The sequence below is a fragment of the Salarias fasciatus genome, chromosome 18, assembly GCF_902148845.1.
Source record: "Salarias fasciatus chromosome 18, fSalaFa1.1, whole genome shotgun sequence".
Taxonomy (NCBI): Eukaryota; Metazoa; Chordata; class Actinopteri; order Blenniiformes; family Blenniidae; genus Salarias; species Salarias fasciatus.
The window spans coordinates 31,165,297-31,185,779 of record NC_043762.1 but is presented as its reverse complement, the minus strand read 5'-3'; the positions used below and the strand labels follow the sequence as shown (position 1 = coordinate 31,185,779).

At 46.0% G+C, this 20,483-nt stretch overlaps 1 protein-coding gene across 1 annotated transcript in view; it reads right to left on the bottom strand.

Moving 5' to 3' along the window:
• cacnb2b (calcium channel, voltage-dependent, beta 2b) overlaps window positions 1-20,275 on the bottom strand; it is a 57,390-nt gene extending 37,115 nt beyond the window's left edge. The window contains exon 1 of the mRNA XM_030116056.1: window positions 20,228-20,275. Coding sequence (XP_029971916.1) covers window positions 20,228-20,275 — 48 coding nt within the window. The remainder of the gene's footprint in view (window positions 1-20,227) is intronic.
• Between the last annotated feature and the right edge of the window lie 208 nt (window positions 20,276-20,483).

Sequence of the window (20,483 nt, the reverse complement as noted above, 5' to 3'; positions counted from 1 at the left end):
GCCTTGTGGTTAAAGAACATACCTCTTATGGCATTGTCTGGCTCCTCTGAAGGGTCCTGGGTTCAAATCCCAGTCCCTGCACCCTTTGGGAGTCTCATTCCATCAGGCCTGTCAATCATGGGGCTATAAGCATAATGTTCTAAATTATCTGTACCTCAACAGGCAGAATGGCTCCATCATGGCAGCATGGAAACTCAAACAAAATACTTGGAAGTAGTTCAGTGCATTCTTTGACCCAGAAAACATATATCTTATTGAAACGCTTATTGCCCAAATTACAAGGAAAAATACATTTGGCGGCCATCTTTGATTCCATCCTGAATAACCACTTTTGCAAGAAAGTGACTTAAAAGCCAACAACGTTTGAATTCAGCACCCTAAAAGTAGTCAGTCAATGAAAACCAATGTCAGTCAGAATACCTTATTGGTCCGAATATAAGACGATGTTTTTTTCCAGAAATTGTATTCTCCAAAATGGGGTCGTACTATAATCCAATACTAGATTGTAGTTACACATCTGCGCCGCTAGATGGAGCCAAAGTACCGGTGACCAGGAAGTGAATGGAATTTTCACAGTGATCTGATGAAAAATGGAGGAACGTCACCAGGTCGAATGCTAGACAAGTGAGCAAACGACAGAGAAGTTTTGATGCCAACTTTAAACTGATGAGTCAACAAACAACTGCCAAGGGGGTCGTCTTATAATCAAAGTCATCTTATATTTGGGCCAATACAGTATGACACTTTTCTACTCAGCTGAATATGACAAGATTTGTCTAACTTGATCCTTGGGGGTAATTTGTACTTGTGTCACTGTTTGATCTTTCAATGATTCCAAATAAAATATGCCAATTTGCTGAAATTTATACTTACTGTATCACATTACTCATGATAAAAAATTATTAAAGCTGGTCATATGGAGCTTTATATGACCAATCAGTGTGGAAATGTAGTCAAATTGCATCACAAAAATTAAAATTTCTTCTTCATTGGCTGGTTGGATGACTGTGGCTGAAAAATTATGAAAAAAGGGAAGTGATACTGTCTGCCCCCAATTCCAGTGGCAGAGGAGCAAGATGTTATTCATTTATTTAGTTATTTATTTATTTATTTATTTATTTTTTGATAGTTGTTACTTGTGTGTGTACTCTGTGGCTTTTTTTTATATGTAACCGGTTGAAATGCATGTTAAATGCTTTTTACACAAATCGCCACCAGACAGTGTTGCTAGATTGGGCGGTTTTCCACCCAACTGGGCTAATTTTGATTACATCTGGCGGGGAAAAAATGCATTGGGTGGGTATATAATATTTGGGTAGCTTTTGCCAACATCTGGCGGTTTTTTATATTGTGGAAACAGCACAGCAAACTGTTATTTTATGGTTTAAAAACAGTACAAAAACAAAATTCAGTATACTTCATTCACTCGTATTTTATTTAATTAAAAACACATTTGTTTGCAGTGTTATTCAGTCGCTATCAATGTCGCCATAACAACCTGACGTCACATCAACAAACTAGCGTATTGCGCCAACGCAGAAGCCTGAGGCAGAAGCCCGCGCGCTCTCTCGTCTCTAAGGTGGTAATCTGTTAGCAAAATAATCATCATGCCGAAGTGGGGAAAATACATAAAACTTTACAGGATTACGCTGATTCTGCGTAAAGGTAAGATGATTTTTATGTTATATTATCTACGACATGTCAACTTTGTTAATTCCATCCACTGTTTTAATGCATTTACTGACTGTCTTAAAATATCTTTTCACGGCGTTGTGTGCTCTTGATCTCTGATCATTCAGCTGTCATACTGCACAGCTGTAGTGCTGTTCGTCTTTCAGCACCACTGGTGTGGAAGGTGGCTGTTCATGTAAATCTGCGGTCTCCATGTCTGTAGTAATCGTTTTACCGGTGTTCTGGTACGTGTAAATAGCAGGTGGTTGATGTTACTGCTGCTGTGTTCACTTGGGCCTGGCACTGGGATACAGGAGGTGCATTTTTTCCACATTTTCTGTGACATGCACTGTCTGTAATAATACAACTTGCCATTTGGGCTTAATTGGGTAATACTGTCAATGCATTTAAATCCACTTTTATTAAAATATAAATGTTATCGTGTGTAAAACACTATTGGGCGTTTTTTTTGCGAAAGCGGGTGGGTTTTGGAACATGATTGGGCGGAAATAGCTCAACCAAATCTGGCAACACTGCCACCAGAGGGCACTTTTGTTATGGAGTCATCCCCTGTGCCAACTCTAGAGTTTTGGGGTTCCAGACAGCAAGAATGAGGAATTTCATTCATTTCCTGAGTGCAACACATACATTTTGACTGGAAAAGTTGTCTCCTGTTGCCTAAGGTAAATAAACTGTCATTGGGTATTTCTTTTTTGACTATCTTCGTTTGCGGTGATTTCAATATCGACTTATTAAATTCTGAGAATGACAAAGCGACTGAAGAATTTATCAATATAATGTATAGTATGAGCTTTTATCCCCGAATTACCAGACCAACTAGAGTAACCTCCCACAGTGCTACTCTGATCGATAATATATTCAGCAATGACATTAATAATGACTAAGACAGTGGAATACTTATATGTGACATTACAGATCATCTTCCGGTATTTACAGTCAGCAGTGGTTACTTTGGTGAGGAAAAAAATGATAAAAAAAATTGAATACAGACGAGTTAAATCAGAAGAAGCTTTAAGGGCATTCCAGAATGATTTACTGAATCAGACTTGGGATGCCGTATATGTTAATCTGGAAACGGAAAAAGCATATACTGAATTTATTAAAATCTTCCTGTTTCTGTACGATAAAAACTGCCCCATAAGACGGTATACAAATAGAAGGAGAGACAAAGGTTGTCCGTGGATTACTAAGGGTTTGGCTAAGGCCTGCAAAAAGAAAAACAAGTTTTCAAAAGCCTGCAGGGGGCGCTGTTTCGCATAAAACGTGCAAACTCCTTAAGGCACCTTTAAAGCTTGTGTCTGGAGTTTTGAAAAAGAGAGGTTTTTTTAATCCAACGTCTCAGGTTCCCCCTCCCTCTGCTTTCATGAGCGACCAAGCCACGCCCCTTTAGTTGTGCACGCTATTATCTGTCGGGTGAAAATGAGAGCCTCTGAGTCCAACAGCATCCTCCATGTTGAGCTGTTTACAGTGGATGTTCAGCAGACAGTGGATATATCTGCTGCAGAGCTAACTCTCCTCTGCTGGGCGAGCGGCCGTGCTCTCTGGCTGCTCCACACTTTGATTGACGGCACGACAAGGCAGAAGCTCGAACTCTATTGGCCGAAGCTGACCGGCGCTTTTTCAGATAACATGGGGGTCTATGAGACGAAGGCGGGGCTCATAAATAAATTCTTATATTGCTTTATGCTAATATGATATTATAGTATCGAACCAGACTGACACATTTAAGTTCTGTTGAAAAATGATACATACGTTGGAAACGAACGGAAACTCCAGACACCAGCTTTAATCTCTTTTGATTCGGTGTTTTGTATATGTTAACGTTGACTTGATACAACCCAACCTTGTTTAAATATAGGATTGTTGAAAAGTCAAAGTCTCTCTCTCTCAAGGCCCATCCATGTTTCACATGTCCGTGTGGGTGCGTGTTGGTCATCGGTCCCCGTGACGTCAAAATCGTCATGAATTCCTGTCCTCTAGGGTCTGCACAGATCGATCCGCGGACGTCAGCACTGCACCCAAATTTTTTGACAGTGATGCACGTATGCGACGAGTCCACATGGCAGTCACGCGTGCACGAATGGCTTTATCTGTCGTGCACGCGCCAGCCAGAGTGTTCTCCAGTAGCGCCACTGAACACTGTACTGACGCTTATTATTTTCCCTCTCGTTCCGCTTAATACAGCAGAGCTGCATCTCCCTCTGCTTTCTCTTGGTCGCCATGTTGGTTATGTGCATGCGCGCAGGCATCAGTGCGCATGCGTGGAACGCGTACCGTCATGAGTTCAGAAATATAGCATGGGAGCGAGCACATGCACATTGGTGGTGCACGGACGCTCCAAAGTGGACGCAGACACACAGACGTGAAGCATGGGCGAGTTCTCTCTCACACACACACACACACACACACACACACACACACACACACACACACACACACACACACACACACACACACACACAGGTCCTGATTGTCTCTGAGTAAGGAGATTAACCTAGCATGCGTCACTCCAGGATTTGGAGACAGAGAGACAAATTCAAGCTCCTCCCAGGAAGCTGCTGCCTCCCACACAGACATAACATCCCCAAACAACCTGGAACTCATCTGAAACCTTCTGAGTTTCTGAAATAGACACTGCCCTTCCACAGTCCATGCTCTCATAATGCTGTGTGGCTGAAACTGACAGGACAGGATATCGGTCTGTTTTGGTATATTAGGAAATATTTTGGCATATCATCACTCACTATTATTGGAGCCCCCTGTATATGTGGTCTGAGGTTGAAAAGAGGATCACAGAGGTGTGTGGCGGATTTCCTAACCTCTTCCTAATCTGGCCCATTACTCCCTCCTACCCCCTCCTACACCAACTGGCTCTCCCATTGTGATGCTCACATCCCTCCATAGGGCATTGGATTCAGCCCTAACATATTGGCATACATTATTATAAGTGAAAGATTGGCACCGACGATGATGACTATTTTAAATGATAAAGATTCAGCCCCTGATCCATTTGGAGGACATGTGTACTGAGTATTATTATGAGAAAACATTTCAAGAATCCCTAATCACAGAACTAGATCCATCCTGACTGTTCCCGAAACCTTCCATTCAGCATTAAAAATCCTACTGCCCCACTTCCCCCAGCAAAGCAGATACCTGCCTGTAAAACCACAGTAAGAGCTAAGAGGCCTTCACTATTCTGAGTAGCATGCAGCATTAGCCAAGAGGGGTTTCCTCTGACCAAGTTTCAGCTTTAACCACCAGTTGTCCTGGCCCTTCACTCTCTGGTAGTCTTGTTCCTTCACTCTCTGGTAGTCTTGGCCCTTCACTCTCTGGTAGTCCTGGCCCTTCACTCTCTGGTGGTCCTGGTCCTTCACTCTCTGGTGGTCCTGGTCCTTCTCTCTCTGGTAGTCCTGGCCCCTCACTATCTGGTAGTCTTGTTCCTTCACTATCTGGTAGTCTTGTTCCTTCACTATCTGGTAGTCTTGTTCCTTCACTCTCTGGTAGTCCTGGCCCTTCACTCTCTGGTGGTCCTGGTCCTTCTCTCTCTGGTAGTCCTGGCCCTTCACTCTCTGGTAGTCCTGGTCCTTCTCTCTCTGGTAGTCCTGGTCTTACAGTCTCTGGTAGTCCTGGCCCTTCACTCTCTGGTAGTCCTGGTCTTACAGTCTCTGGTAGTCCTGGCCCTTCACTCTCTGGTAGTCCTGGTCTTACAGTCTCTGGTAGTCCTGGCCCTTCACTCTCTGGTAGTCCTGGCCCTTCACTCTCTGGTGGTCCTGGTCCTTCACTCTCTGGTAGTCCTGGTCCTTCACTCTCTGGTAGTCCTGGCCCTTCACTCTCTGGTAGTCCTGGTCTTACAGTCTCTGGTAGTCCTGGTCCTTCACTCTCTGGTAGTCCTGGCCCTTCACTGTCTGGTAGTCCTGGTCTTACAGTCTCTGGTAGTCCTGGCCCTTCACTCTCTGGTAGTCCTGGTCTTACAGTCTCTGGTAGTCCTGGCCCTTCACTCTCTGGTAGTCCTGGTCCTTCACTCTCTGGTAGTCCTGGTCCTTCACTCTCTGGTGGTCCTGGTCCTTCACTCTCTGGTAGTCCTGGTCCTTCACTCTCTGGTGGTCCTGGTCCTTCTCTCTCTGGTAGTCCTGGTCCTTCACTCTCTGGTAGTCCTGGCCCTTCACTCTCTGGTAGTCCTGGTCCTTCACTCTCTGGTAGTCCTGGTCCTTCACTCTCTGGTAGTCCTGGCCCTTCACTCTCTGGTAGTCCTGGTCTTACAGTCTCTGGTAGTCCTGGCCCTTCACTCTCTGGTAGTCCTGGTCTTACAGTCTCTGGTAGTCCTGGCCCTTCACTCTCTGGTAGTCTTGGCCCTTCACTCTCTGGTAGTCCTGGCCCTTCACTCTCTGGTAGTCCTGGTCCTTCACTCTCTGGTAGTCCTGGCCCTTCACTCTCTGGTAGTCCTGGTCTTACAGTCTCTGGTAGTCCTGGCCCTTCACTCTCTGGTAGTCCTGGTCTTACAGTCTCTGGTTGTCCTGGCCCTTCACTCTCTGGTAGTCTTGTTCCTTCACTCTCTGGTAGTCCTGGCCCTTCACTCTCTGGTGGTCCTGGTCCTTCTCTCTCTGGTAGTCCTGGCCCTTCACTCTCTGGTAGTCCTGGTCCTTCTCTCTCTGGTAGTCCTGGCCCTTCACTCTCTGGTGGTCCTGGTCCTTCTCTCTCTGGTAGTCCTGGCCCTTCACTCTCTGGTAGTCCTGGTCCTTCACTCTCTGGTAGTCCTGGTCCTTCACTCTCTGGTAGTCCTGGCCCTTCACTCTCTGGTAGTCCTGGTCTTACAGTCTCTGGTAGTCCTGGCCCTTCACTCTCTGGTAGTCCTGGTCTTACAGTCTCTGGTAGTCCTGGCCCTTCACTCTCTGGTAGTCCTGGCCCTTCACTCTCTGGTGGTCCTGGTCCTTCACTCTCTGGTAGTCCTGGTCCTTCACTCTCTGGTAGTCCTGGCCCTTCACTCTCTGGTAGTCCTGGTCTTACAGTCTCTGGTAGTCCTGGCCCTTCACTCTCTGGTAGTCCTGGTCTTACAGTCTCTGGTAGTCCTGGTCCTTCACTCTCTGGTAGTCCTGGCCCTTCACTCTCTGGTAGTCCTGGTCTTACAGTCTCTGGTAGTCCTGGCCCTTCACTCTCTGGTAGTCCTGGTCCTTCACTCTCTGGTAGTCCTGGTCTTACAGTCTCTGGTAGTCCTGGCCCTTCACTCTCTGGTAGTCCTGGTCCTTCACTCTCTGGTAGTCCTGGTCCTTCACTCTCTGGTGGTCCTGGTCCTTCACTCTCTGGTAGTCCTGGTCCTTCACTCTCTGGTGGTCCTGGTCCTTCTCTCTCTGGTAGTCCTGGTCCTTCACTCTCTGGTAGTCCTGGCCCTTCACTCTCTGGTAGTCCTGGTCCTTCACTCTCTGGTAGTCCTGGTCCTTCACTCTCTGGTAGTCCTGGCCCTTCACTCTCTGGTAGTCCTGGTCTTACAGTCTCTGGTAGTCCTGGCCCTTCACTCTCTGGTAGTCTTGGCCCTTCACTCTCTGGTAGTCCTGGCCCTTCACTCTCTGGTAGTCCTGGTCCTTCACTCTCTAGTAGTCCTGGCCCTTCACTCTCTGGTAGTCCTGGTCTTACAGTCTCTGGTAGTCCTGGCCCTTCACTCTCTGGTAGTCCTGGTCTTACAGTCTCTGGTAGTCCTGGCCCTTCACTCTCTGGTAGTCCTGGCCCTTCACTCTCTGGTAGTCCTGGCCCTTCACTCTCTGGTAGTCCTGGTCTTACAGTCTCTGGTAGTCCTGGCCCTTCACTCTCTGGTATCCTGGTCTTACAGTCTCTGGTAGTCCTGGCCCTTCACTCTCTGGTAGTCCTGGCCCTTCACTCTCTGGTAGTCCTGGTCTTACAGTCTCTGGTAGTCCTGGCCCTTCACTCTCTGGTAGTCCTGGCCCTTCACTCTCTGGTAGTCCTGGTCTTACAGTCTCTGGTAGTCCTGGCCCTTCACTCTCTGGTAGTCTTGGCCCTTCACTCTCTGGTTGTTGCTCCAGAGCAGCATTGCTCTGGCGTCCAAGCTAAAACCACGGGCCTCCATTCTGTGTGACATGTTTTAGGAAACCTTCTCATTTTGAACAGCACCATGCAGCTCCTCTCCTGTTATGGAGAATAGAAACTGTCCCTCCTCGAGCGCGATCACATTTCAAAACAACCATAGTGCACAAAGTGCTGTATGTGAATGACAATAGGGCTTGGTCTATGGAGCTGTTGAAATGTGGCAGGTTTTTGGAGGGATGATCAGCAGACAGGCAGTGTTGTAACTCCACCTTGTGGAAACCGTACCAATGTGTCAGGTACCTCAACAGAGGGGTTATAATACTGGGTAATGTTAGGTACAGTACTTTTGGTACTTTCCACAAGTTTGGTCAGTGGAAGCATCCAAAAACCTGTACCCTGCTGGATGGTAGTGACACATACTGCACTGTGAAAATGGGGCTTTTGGCTCTTCAGCCAACACTGGGCTGACCATGACGCTCCTCCCAGTCAGACCTGCCTGGTAAACCTCTAAAGCAGGGGTTTTCAAAGAATGGAAATGTGAGCCCCTCCTCCACCCCCATGAGGGAGCACAGTCAACTATTTACCTCAAGATGAAGCGATAGTGTGAAAGAGCAGAATCAGTCAGAGAACAAACAAACACAAACGTTAAGTTCCTTTTTAAATCATTATGTCAGAATCATGCAACTCATTTTCATTTATGCTTTTAGCAAGAACCAAATGGCCAACATTGCTTAACTGCTGAGCTCACCTCAGTTTTAGTGGAAACAATGAGTTTGTGTTTTTGAAGCAGGAATCTGGTTGATGTGGGGTTGCACTGAGGAGAGGAAGAGCTGCAGATCATCCTCAACCAGCAGTCTTGACCAACTTCTTCCTTTTTATCATTGCCAGTGCAGAAAACCACATTCACAGAGGTATGCTGAAGTGAAGGGGATGAGCACTTTCCTCACCCTCGTGGAGAGGTGTGGAAACTCAGTCTGTGCTGACAGCCAAGTGGCCCGTACCTCTGTTTTAAGTCCATGTCCCAGTTCAGCTGAGCTGGAGCCTCTTCCTCCCCGACTGAAAGTCCATCTTTGAGTGTCACCAAGAAAGAAAATGGATTTCTCTCCCACTGGTCTGCCATTGTCACCTCTCCAAAATATTCTCCAAACTGCTCACGCATCCCCTCCAAATACACACTGACCATGGGAGAAGCTCTGGCCAAAACATCCTCCAAGGTGGGACCCTTTTCCGCTGATCCCCGCTCAACACACACCCCACACTTCCAGCATTTTCTTAAATCAAGAGACTTCATCTTGTGCTTGAAAGATGTTGTACTCTTTGCCCTGCAGACAGGTGTTAAACATGTTTAATTTTTCAGAAACGTCTGAGAGATAGGCCAGCTTTACAAACCACTTCATGAAGGACTGACAGGCGCGTGAGGACGATCCCTCGGGAAAGCCGCGAGATCTCGAAGCGCAGAAGCAGCTGTTTGAATTTGTACCCATCTCATTACAGAGGATGCAGAGGAGACGGGCATTCATGGGACTTGATATGACTCATGGGACGAGTCCCCATCCTGCAGAGAAATGTCCTCCTTTTTTTTTTTTTTTTTTATTTATGTCCACAGGTGAGGATGAGGATGTAGACTGACAAGTGAACAGAAAGCTTCACTTTACAGCTCAGGTCCTCTTCACCACTACAGTCCAACACAATGACTGCAGTCGCCTTTCAAGGCCAATCGATACACTTCTTAACTGTAATTAAGACATCAAATCCTAGATGGCAAAACACTTTCTCCAACTTAACCAGTACAAAACTGAAGTTTTAGTCATCGGTCCTGATGTCCAGAGAGAGACGTGTCCCTGAATCCTTCCCCTCAAGTCAAAATCCTGGGTGTGATCTTTGACTCTGGCTTGACTTTTATGCCACATATTTAGAACGTCACAAAAATAGGTTTCAGTCACTGAAAGAACACAGAGTCTGCCCCGTTCTCTCTCCAGCCAGCATGGCGCTGCTGATGCAGCTTTGGTCTCCAGTTGCATTGATCACTGCAATGCCTTGCTTTCTGGTGTTTCCAAAAAGAATATTTCAGTCCAGCAACTTTTCTACAACTCAGCAGCTGGTGTCCTGACCAGACCAGAAGGTGGGCTCATATTCCACCTTTCTCTCAATCGCTGCATTGGCTCCCTGTGTGCTTCAGAATGGATCTGAACATTCTATTGAAGGATTACTCACGTCTTCTGACCCCTCACGGCCCCTGCGCTCCTCCAGCACCAGGCTGCTACTGATCACACACTTCTGTACTGCAGTCCTGCAGCCCTACAGCCCTACAGTCCTACAGCCCTGCAGCCCTACAGCCCTGCAGCCCTACAGTCCTGCAGCCCTCCAGCCCTACAGCCCTACAGTCCTGCAGCCCTGCAGCCTTACAGTCCTGCAGCCCTGCAGCCTTACAGTCATACAGCCCTACAGCCCTGCAGTCCTGCAGCCCTACAGTCCTGCAGCCCTCCAGCCCTGCAGCCCTGCAGCCCTACAGTCCTACAGCCCTGCAGCCCTACAGCCCTGCAGCCCTACAGTCCTGCAGCCCTCCAGCCCTACAGCCCTACAGTCCTGCAGCCCTGCAGCCTTACAGTCATACAGCCCTACAGCCCTGCAGCCCTACAGTCCTGCAGCCCTGCAGCCTTACAGTCATACAGCCCTACAGTCCTGCAGCCCTACAGTCCTGCAGCCCTGCAGCCCTACAGTCCTACAGTCCTGCAGCCCTCCAGCCCTACAGTCCTACAGCCCTCCAGCCCTACAGTCATACAGACCTGGAGCCCTACAGCCCTACAGCCCCGCAGTCCTGCAGCCCTACATTCCTACAGCCCTGCAGCCCTACATTCCTACAGCCCTGCAGCCCTACATTCCTACAGCCCTGCAGCCCTACAGTCCTACAGCCCTGCAGCCCTACAGCCCTACAGTCATACAGCCCTACAGCCCTGCAGCCCTACAGTCCTGCAGCCCTACAGTCCTGCAGCCCTGCAGCCCTACAGTCCTACAGTCCTGCAGCCCTCCAGCCCTACAGTCCTACAGCCCTCCAGCCCTACAGTCATACAGCCCTGGAGCCCTACAGCCCTACAGCCCCGCAGTCCTGCAGCCCTACATTCCTACAGCCCTGCAGCCCTACATTCCTACAGCCCTGCAGCCCTACATTCCTACAGCCCTGCAGCCCTACAGTCCTACAGCCCTGCAGCCCTACAGCCCTACAGTCATACAGCCCTGCAGCCCTACAGCCCTACAGCCCTGCAGCCCTACAGCCCTACAGCCCTGCAGCCCTGCAGCCCTTTTTGCTGATTTATCTAGTTCACAATTTCATTTAGCAGATGCAAAGCGACGTACAACACAGATAGACATACAACCATTTTTCTCACATGCAAACCTGGGGGCAGTTTACACTGACCAATTAACCTGAATTTTTTGGACTGGGGGAGGAAGCTGGTGTATCTGGAGGGAACCACCGCACACACGGGGGAGAACATGCAAACTCCACACAGAAAGGACCCCAGCCCCCGGGCGGTACTTGAACCCAGGACCGTCTTGCTGTGAGGCAAGAGCGCTGCGTCAGCGTGCAATTTATTTTCCTTTGATGGTGTTTTCTCTGATGGCTCACATGTACTCAGCTTCATGTTCCTGGTATTTATATTAGTTACTTATTATGTTGTGTGTGTGTGTGTGTGTGTGTGTGTGTGTGTGTGTGTGTGTGTGTGCGCGTGTGTGTGTGTGTGTGTGTGTGAGAGAGAGAGAGAGAGAGAGAGAGAGAGAGAGAGAGAGAGAGAGAGAGTAGGGAGAATGAAGGGGTGTCTGCGGGGTCTGGGGGTGAAGTGGGCTCTGTTTTTAACCTATGAAACACTTTGAATTATTTGTTTGAAAAGCACTTTATTAATCAACTTTGATTTTTATTCTGTCATTTCTACAGCCATCAACACATCCTTTTTATTAGGCGTCTAAACAAAATGAACTGTCGGCCTTTTGCATCGTCCTGTTGCAATCCGAATGTTTTCCACAAATCCAGGTTGTGAGGGACTCACCACTGGCTGAAATGTGGAACTCAGGCTACATTTGGGGAACTATACTTTGACCTCTGACACCCATGTGAAGTTAGTGAAAAACTGTTTATTATGGGACCTTGCAGCTCAGATTTATTTGGTTCATCATTCGGCCCTGAGGGGTGGGATCAACCACAACGTCCCTCTCACCCACTGTGTCACACAGTCAACACAAAACCTGCCCGAACACCACAACAACAAAGAAGAACCGATAAAGGACCCAAAACTGATCACGATAAAATAACAGAAATGCAGAATTATTTGGTGTAACGATGCTAAACTTGCATGACCAAAACTATAGCTGCAGCAAGCTATAGCTATAAGCTAAAAGTGTCAGTACAGTTTAAACATGTCTTGCATGTTTTATTTGAAGAGTTTGTCATTTTTTTTTAATCTGAAAGACATATAACATCCATGCTTGAAGCAGCGGGTGCGAAGGCAGCCAGACCTGGAATCTGCTCTGAGTTGTCGTGTTGTGTCATAGATGAGAGAGAATCAAAGAAAACGGGATTAAATCCTTCTGAACTTCATCCATCACCGGTTATGCAACCCTGACATGATACAGGAGTGTGGCTGAGTCTCTGCACTGCGCCTGTGTGCGTTGATGTGGAAAGGCCTCACACAGGGATTAAGCCCGGTGCAACAGATGGTGCACCAAACCCCCCCCCTTTCCCCACCACAGCGCCATTCAGCCCACATGCATGTACACATTGTCATTATACAAGTATACGGAGTATACTACCTTCTTTTTGGGCGGCATGCTGCTTCTAGGTTTCCAGGCGCGTTAATCCAGTTCAGGTTAGTTTCCGGGGCCCGGATAAAGGACAAACATGCCCTGAAACTTGTTTCTCTTCTGCAAACCAACCAGGGATGAATCCAGGGACGCTGTAACTCTGTGCATTGCAGTGAGTGCTCGTCTTTCCCCGAGAGTCCGGCACGCAGGCAGGACGCCGCCGGAGACAGCGAGCTGTGCCGCTGTGCTCATTGAAGTCAGTCCAGCCAGTGAGCACACTGATCCTTCCCCAGGTCCCGGGGTATTAAAGGCTTATTTCCCCACATGGCATCTGTTGCGTCGCTCCGCTCGCTCTGACCTCAAGCCCAGCACACACCGAAAGCGGTGTCCAACCCTCCACCAACCACAAAACACTGCAGAGTCAGCAAGTCTCACAGCGTGGCCCACAGCCTGAGCAGCGAAGGCCTGCATATGTGGACAAACAGCTTTCTGGGATTGTTCTGGGATCGTTCTGCACAAATGGGAGTGTTTCAATGCTTTAACAGTTTTTTATTGGTTGACTGAAAATAATACAGAAATAAACAAACACAAAGTCCAATTTGTGTTTCAACAGTGCAAAGGCAGGTTATTTATTAGTTTACTACAATATTTAGGTAAACATGAATAAGGCCACAAACTGAAAAACACTTCAGTAGAAAACATTTACGGCTGCAGGGTTAGCTGCTCAGGGTGAGTGATTTAGGAAATATGTTGATGAAGATTAGAGCCAAAAAAAAAAAAATATATCACTGCAGCTGTACATGGCATTGGAATGAATAATGAATGAATAATAACAGCTTCATCTGAAAATGGAACATTCCAGCTGATTAACTGGCACTATTTAATGCCAACGTGCAAACAAAGGAATAACGTGCATTGTTAACATGAACACATAACACAAAATTATCATTAACACAAAATACTTTAACAAATTTGACAAACAGTCAAATCAACATAAATAGCATAAAGAGAAATTATGCACAGGTCAAGTTGTGGTGCAGAGAAGTATGGACATGCTCAGGCGTGAGGCTCGGCCTTTTCTTCGTTCCCAGCTGGTGAGAAAAGACGCTCTGAAGGAGCCGAGGCAACCGGAATGCCAAGACTCTTCACAGAGTGGCTGCTTCCACCAGCAGGCTTTCAGTACATCAGCACCTGCACACACAAAGTGTGTATCATGTTTGTCTACTACTTCCATTCATACTATTGGTCTCATTAGTTCAAGCCTGATTGTGGCAGGCTGGTTGGATTCACCCTCACTGTCAGCTCAATCATTGCTTCCAAGCTAAACTTCCACTGCTGTCTCATGGACACTGTGTCCACCTGGTGGCGCTGTCACCTTGGAAAGTTTAGGCCACTTTTGCCTAAACTTCTCCTCGGGTCTAAGAAATGTCATTTTCTGAAAACAAGGCTTCAGTGCAGCTGCAGGTGTTTACTGAGCGAGTTGTCTGAGGACCAGCAAGTGGCGATGTCCTGCAGTGCTGCAGTTTGGAAGGCTTCCACAGATAAGCTTGGTTTGGCTCTTTGAGTGATGGACGAATCATTGTTCAAGAAGACAAGAGGAGCTGCTCCACCTGGTCCAGACATCCTGGACTGATTTGTGTTTTGGATTTGGTTTGGTTTTAAATGTTGTCGACTCCACCAGACACCGAGCTGCTCCCAGGGCTTCGCTGATCTGAGGCTGTTTGAGGGCAGGATTAACTACCAACTGTAACATGTGGCTGGCACAGTGGACAGATGTCCATCCGTGCTCCTGCTCTGAAATATCGTATTGACACGAATATAAGATGACATTTTTTCCAGAAATGGTATTCTCAAAAATAGGGTGGTGCTCTAATGGAGGACTGGATGGAGCCAGAGTCCCGGGGAGCTGTCCTGCCTCTGCTCCATGCAGTGGCTCCGCCCCCCGTTAGGGGGAGCTAGTGAGCTGGACAGAGTGTCAGCCTGCAGCAGTGAGAGAAGACTGAGCAGTGTGGCTGCTGCTGGTTTTTCTAAGCTTCATTTCAAACAGCATCCAGAATACCTGCCTGTCAGTACTCGAGTATACTTAGCTGATGTTCAGGATGGAGGTGGAACTGATACTTGTGAGTTTGTCCGTTTGTTTTGAAGTTTCAATGCAGATGCTAATTCTGTTAGCATGTCAACGGTTTTTCCATTAATAGTTAGCATTGAGCTAGCAGCTCTGATTCTAAATACTGACTGGTTTTGTTTTCAGACAGTGATGTATGCTGTGATACAGCTTGTGGATTTGTTCACCTCTATGTATATCTGGTTTGTTTCACCTTTACAGCCTTCAGGAGAAAGTTCTTTTATGAGTAACCTTATTGTCTTCAACATATTTTTATTTTCACAAAATGATATTTGAAAAATAGGGGCCGTGTTATGATCAGAGTCGTCTTATATCCGGGCCGATACGGTACTTGCTGCCATTACAATATTCGATCCATTGTCATGTACAATTGCAGTGATCTTGGTTGGAGGTATTTCAAAGTATTCCACAGTTTCCTCAATCCAGGCAGCCCTGCTTTGTGCAGCTCAGTAAGAGGCTTTGTATAGTAGCCACTCATCAGTGAAAAAGTGGCCAGTGACACCTGGGTAAGCCTCTGTCGCCATACTTGTCCACACATCGGTTGTCAGAGCTTCTGGTGCTAGTTTTAAGTCTGTCTTTGAACTTCTGGACATCTTCGTACTTCTCCTCCATCAATTTTGTGAAATGCTTTCGGGAGGGTAGGTGGTAGCCTGGAGCTGTGGTTTGAACCTTTGACAGAGGCCTTCCCTTTATTAAACATGTTGAGAAGGCTCTCTGTCATTATCCCAGCCATTTGGGGAGTGTATGGTCTTTTTTTAAGAGAAATTCATCCACCTGTCTTTGACTGTTGTTGCTGTGAAATAAACAGACAAAAACAAGAAAATATTTTAGCAGTAGCCGTGTTTCAAACCCTGACTTCAATTTTAGCCCTTTAGGCACCAGAGTTTTTGGAGAAATGATTTGATTTTGATAGCAATATTTTAAAGAGTTGTATCTGGAAAGTGGTGAGAGTTAAAGGAATGTTAAAAATGGAAAACTATACAGTATGACCAAGATTCAGGCTGAAGTAATTTACTCCTCTAATGTGGAGTGACACAACAAAGGTTGCCTCTTGCCATTTTACAACTTTGAAGCTAAAGGGGTTAAGTGTACGAAACAAATGACAGCTATTAGTGCAACACTTTTCCAAAACTTCATTTTGGAAGCACAAAAGCAAAGCAGCAGATTGAACTTCAGTGCTTTCTTACTTCTGCGGTAACATGCTGAATCTTACGGTGTGTTTCCACCGGCATGGCCGCGGGAACGTATTGTCAACAGGGGGTGCTGCGCCTGAGACGCGCTTTCATCCAACGGGGGGGGGGGACACGAGCGTGGAGCGTCGCCCTCATCCAACGGGAATACCAGCGGCGCAACAACGGCACACCAGACAACTTTACCTGGATTTTTTTTTTTTCATTGTGACAAATACAACATGTGGCGTGACTGCATGACAAAAGACCGGGTGCTGCAGCCCCCCCAGCCCCCCACTTCCTGCAGTAATGGACAACTGGGGGTGCTGCGGTGCTGGTCGAGTACTAGGTACTTTGAAATAAGGCCAGTATCGGCCCGATACCGATACCTGGTATCGGTACTCACATATCCCTAATAATTATGCATGTAAGTTGTTTAACTTAATTGAAATTTACGATTTACAAAAAAAGCCCTAACTTTTATTTTGTTGAGATTTTCAACCATTTTATTGATTCATTTTTCTTTCTTTCTTATCCTTTTGTTTAATTTTCTTCAACTTTTACTGTGAATGTTAAAAATAGCGTGTAATTGTTTGTATCTACAGTAGCCTGTCATTTTGTACCTTAAAATAAAAAATAAATAAATTAAAAAAAAGCGCTCGAGTGACGAGTGTCTGGTTTTCTGCTGGGGGTTTTCTTGGTAAAATAAATGCTGGGTTTGGACTCTCTTTTATGTTTCTGGTGTTTGTTAATCACTGGAGCTGGGAATTCTGGCTCTTTGAAGGGAGCCGTTCATTTGAAAGAGCCTGGCTCCCTGACGAACGTCACGTGACTCTATTAGAGACATCAGCCTCATTAGTGGAGTCAATCCGTTGTTTTCTGACTACTGACACAGTTACTGTCAGTTATGAGTTGTTATCTGCTGCTTTAATGACACAGATTTAAGAGATGTTTTTCTGATACACATTCGGCCTGGTCACAATCTTCCTGTGAAATGTATTGTGTGTGTTGTTATTGTCTTCTAATGTGGTGTAGGCTAGTGTTTGAAAGCATTTGAGAGTGTGTTTGGACAGCCAATGGCTTACTGAAACAACAACATGCATTTATTTCTGCATGTTTCATTGATCATCTTCATCAAGACGATTTGATGTAAGGTTTTTTGTAGGAAAAAGGGCGTTATATCTGGTCAAACAAGATTGTTTGAATTTTAGGAGCTTCATTTTCAAAGGGAATCAGAGATATATTGAAATACTGTGATGTTTTTTGATAATGGATGTGATTACTTTTATTTTGCAGGTTGTTTCGTGCAAATTCGAGCTGTGGGGGCCGAGCTGTGTTCCGCGAAGCTGGAAGCTCAACTCGTTCTATATTTCTCTATTTCAGCTGATTTTTGACTTAATGGAGACTTATTTTTTTAAATAAGCACAATATAAGCCAAGGCCATGTCTAAAATATATCTATTGTGGTATTGGATCAGTTTCTGACCAAAAATAGCATCAGCAATATACTATCTATGAAGTTACAAAGGCTGAACTAATATAGTATCTCCATGTCCAGAATTTCCGGTCGTGTCCGTACCCCTATCCAGTTCCTCATTCCTACTATGTATTTGGCTTGAGCTGAATGTTCTATTTTATATACCTGGGTAGCACTATTTGAACGATGATATGTTGTGGATATAGTGCACACAATTAATATTACAACAGTTGCAAATGGGATCTGTTGTTTGCAGTTGTAGTGTCCGTACCCCATGTAGTGTCCATACCCTCGCATTTTGTTATTCCACTTAGAAGTTGAAATTCTTGATATTATTGGAACATGTGAGCATGTTGAAAAGGGGTGTATTTATCTACAACTCTCAAGACAACATATTTGCCTAAAAGTACATCTTTTACCCACAGAAAACTAACGCAGAGAATCGAAGCAAGGACTTTGAATTCCAAAATTCCTCTTTTTGAATAACTCGCATAATGCTACGGGAACATTCTCATTTGGTAAATTTGGTAATGGTAATTGCCAGATAATTTAAACAACAATTTCAGTGACTTTATGTTATTTCACTGCACTACCAGTTAGAGGTCGACCGATTCATCGGATTGGCCGATTCATCGGCCCGATAGGACGTTTTACAAACTTCTGAGTGTCAAGATTTCAGAAATAATGCAGTTGTTGTTGTTCATTTGATACAAATCAGTTAAGAAACATAAATTACAGCAATCCAGCAATGTGCAAATTGTATGTGCAGACATTTATATTAAGTTTGCAGAAAAGATAATTTATTTTCCACATATTTCATCACATTTGCACGTTATAGAGTCTTTTGTGGTCATTTGATGGGCAATAAAGCAGAGTTCTGTTCATATATTTTACTAAATTAAACAAACAACTGAGTTTATTAAGTTGTAGTGATGCTCTTCATCTGTTTTAAGTCTTGTTATGCTATCCAAGTCATGCTAATGTAGAGTCCATACCCCATTTTACCTCGACATCTTTAACTGATCACCATTTTACTACCAAATAAGATTACTGGATGAATTTTTTTGCATCTGATTGCTCGAAAACTGTAGTATAGTGAAAATAAAAATTGGCACAGTTTGTTGAGGCTGAGTTTTTTAGTCTGCTGTCCACCTGGAGTCAATGTTGATTGTGACCAGGCCGATTACATTGGCTTACCTTGCATGTTGTCCCCAGAAAAGAGCTTCAAAATGCTGCTACATGTCCTTTAAAGCTCATGTCCATTCGTTTCCGTTCGTTTCCAACGTATGGATCATTTTTCAACAGAGCTTAAATGTGTCAGTCTGGTTCGATACTACAATACAATATCAGCATAAAGCAATATAAAAATGTATTTATGAGCCCCGCCTTCGTCTCATAGACCCCCATGTTATCCGAAAAAGCGCCGGTCAGCGTCAGCCAATAGATTTCAAGCTTCTGCCTTGTTGTGCTGTCAATCAAAGTGTGGAGCAGCCAGAGAGCACGTCGCTCGCCCAGCAGAGGAGAGTTAGCTCTGCAGCAGATATATCCACTGTCTGCTGAACATCCACCGTAAACAGCTCAACATGGAGGATGCTGCAGGACTCAGAGGCTCTCATTTTCACCCGATGGATAATAGCGTGCACAATTAAAGGGGCGTGGCTTGGTCGCTCATGAAAGCAGAGGGAGGGGGAACCTGAGACGCTGGATTGAAAAAAAAACTCTCTCTTTCAAAACTCCGGACACGAGCTTTAACTGAGCATTTTATGGTGTGTGTGTGTGTGTGTGTGTGCTCCATTGCTAAAACGTCTGATAAAGCGGCCCATACGGTGTTTCAAATGAACTGGTTTCCTTGTTACCTGGTGACTGACTTCCTGTAGCACTTCCTGCTGCTGCTGCTAGTAGCAGCAGGTGTTGAAATCAGACTCATTAAAGGTCTGAACGGCTTTTTGTCTGGTTTTTAACATCTATCAGCAACAAGGGACGTGAAAGAAACCCAGTCGCCAGTTAATAGGGAAACCAGTTACCTATTCCAAAACACCGGCTCCTCTCCGGGTTCTGGACACTTCTCCTCCGCTAGCTAGCTGCTGCATTCAGGTGACTGGAGCTGCTGCGGAAAACTGAAACTCCGTCATTCACATGAAGGCAGCGGAGACAGCTGGACTCAGGAGACACTCAGGAGACACTCAGGAGACACTCAGGAGACATGTGAAGGAAGTCTGGACTATTTGCACAAAGGAACGGCTCTCAGACAGCTGTGAACCGGCTCTCGTCGTTCACTTAAAAGAGCCGTTCAAACGAACGACTCGTTCATTGAACATCAGCAGCAGAACCGAGGTCTGGCTGCTGTCATGTGACCGACAGATTCACTCTTCCAAGAAGAGCTACAATAAAGCCCCTCTTGTTACCATGGTTAACTTTAGGTACTTGTTTTATTTTGGATACTGATCCATGATATTGCTGGACCTGAGAGGGGGACAGAAAGACAGGAAGAGAGAGAGAGAGAGAGAGAGAGAGAGAGCGAGAGAGAGAGAGAAGGCAACGAACAACAAACAAACAAACAAGTACTGTAAACAAGAGGCAAACAAAAAAAAGAGTGGAGAGAAGGAAGAGAGAGCAAAGATATGACCATCCTTCAATTAGTTTGGTACAGGAGCAGCATGGGTCTCAAGCCTAGAGCGCCCTCTGGTGGCTGTAGATGGTAACGTTTACACCTCGGTTCGTGTTAAATCACACTGTATATTTTGATAGATGAGTCTCATCTGACTGTAAGTCTCACAAGCAGTCTGGAAAATACCATACATCTGAACATGCAGCACACACACACACACACACACACACACACACACACACACACACACACACACACACACACACCGCTGTTGCTATGGTACCAAAGAAAGAAGAGTGAGTGGATGCTGCCATGCTGACTTACATGGGTGGACTGCACTCTCCGCCAGTGTCCCAGCCCACAGCAATACATGAAGACATGTGATGGGGTAAGACGAGGGGACAGGCCGGCGCAGCCTTCCAGGACCGGCTTCAGGACAGACCAGTGCACATGGTCCTCACGGCACAGGTTATCCACCTGATGGGATGATTGGTAGAGCGGAGGTCCTGCAGGAGGACGGCGCTCTGACCTCCACAGGTGGAGAAGGCTCACCACCGCCTCACTGCATCTTCAGAAGGAC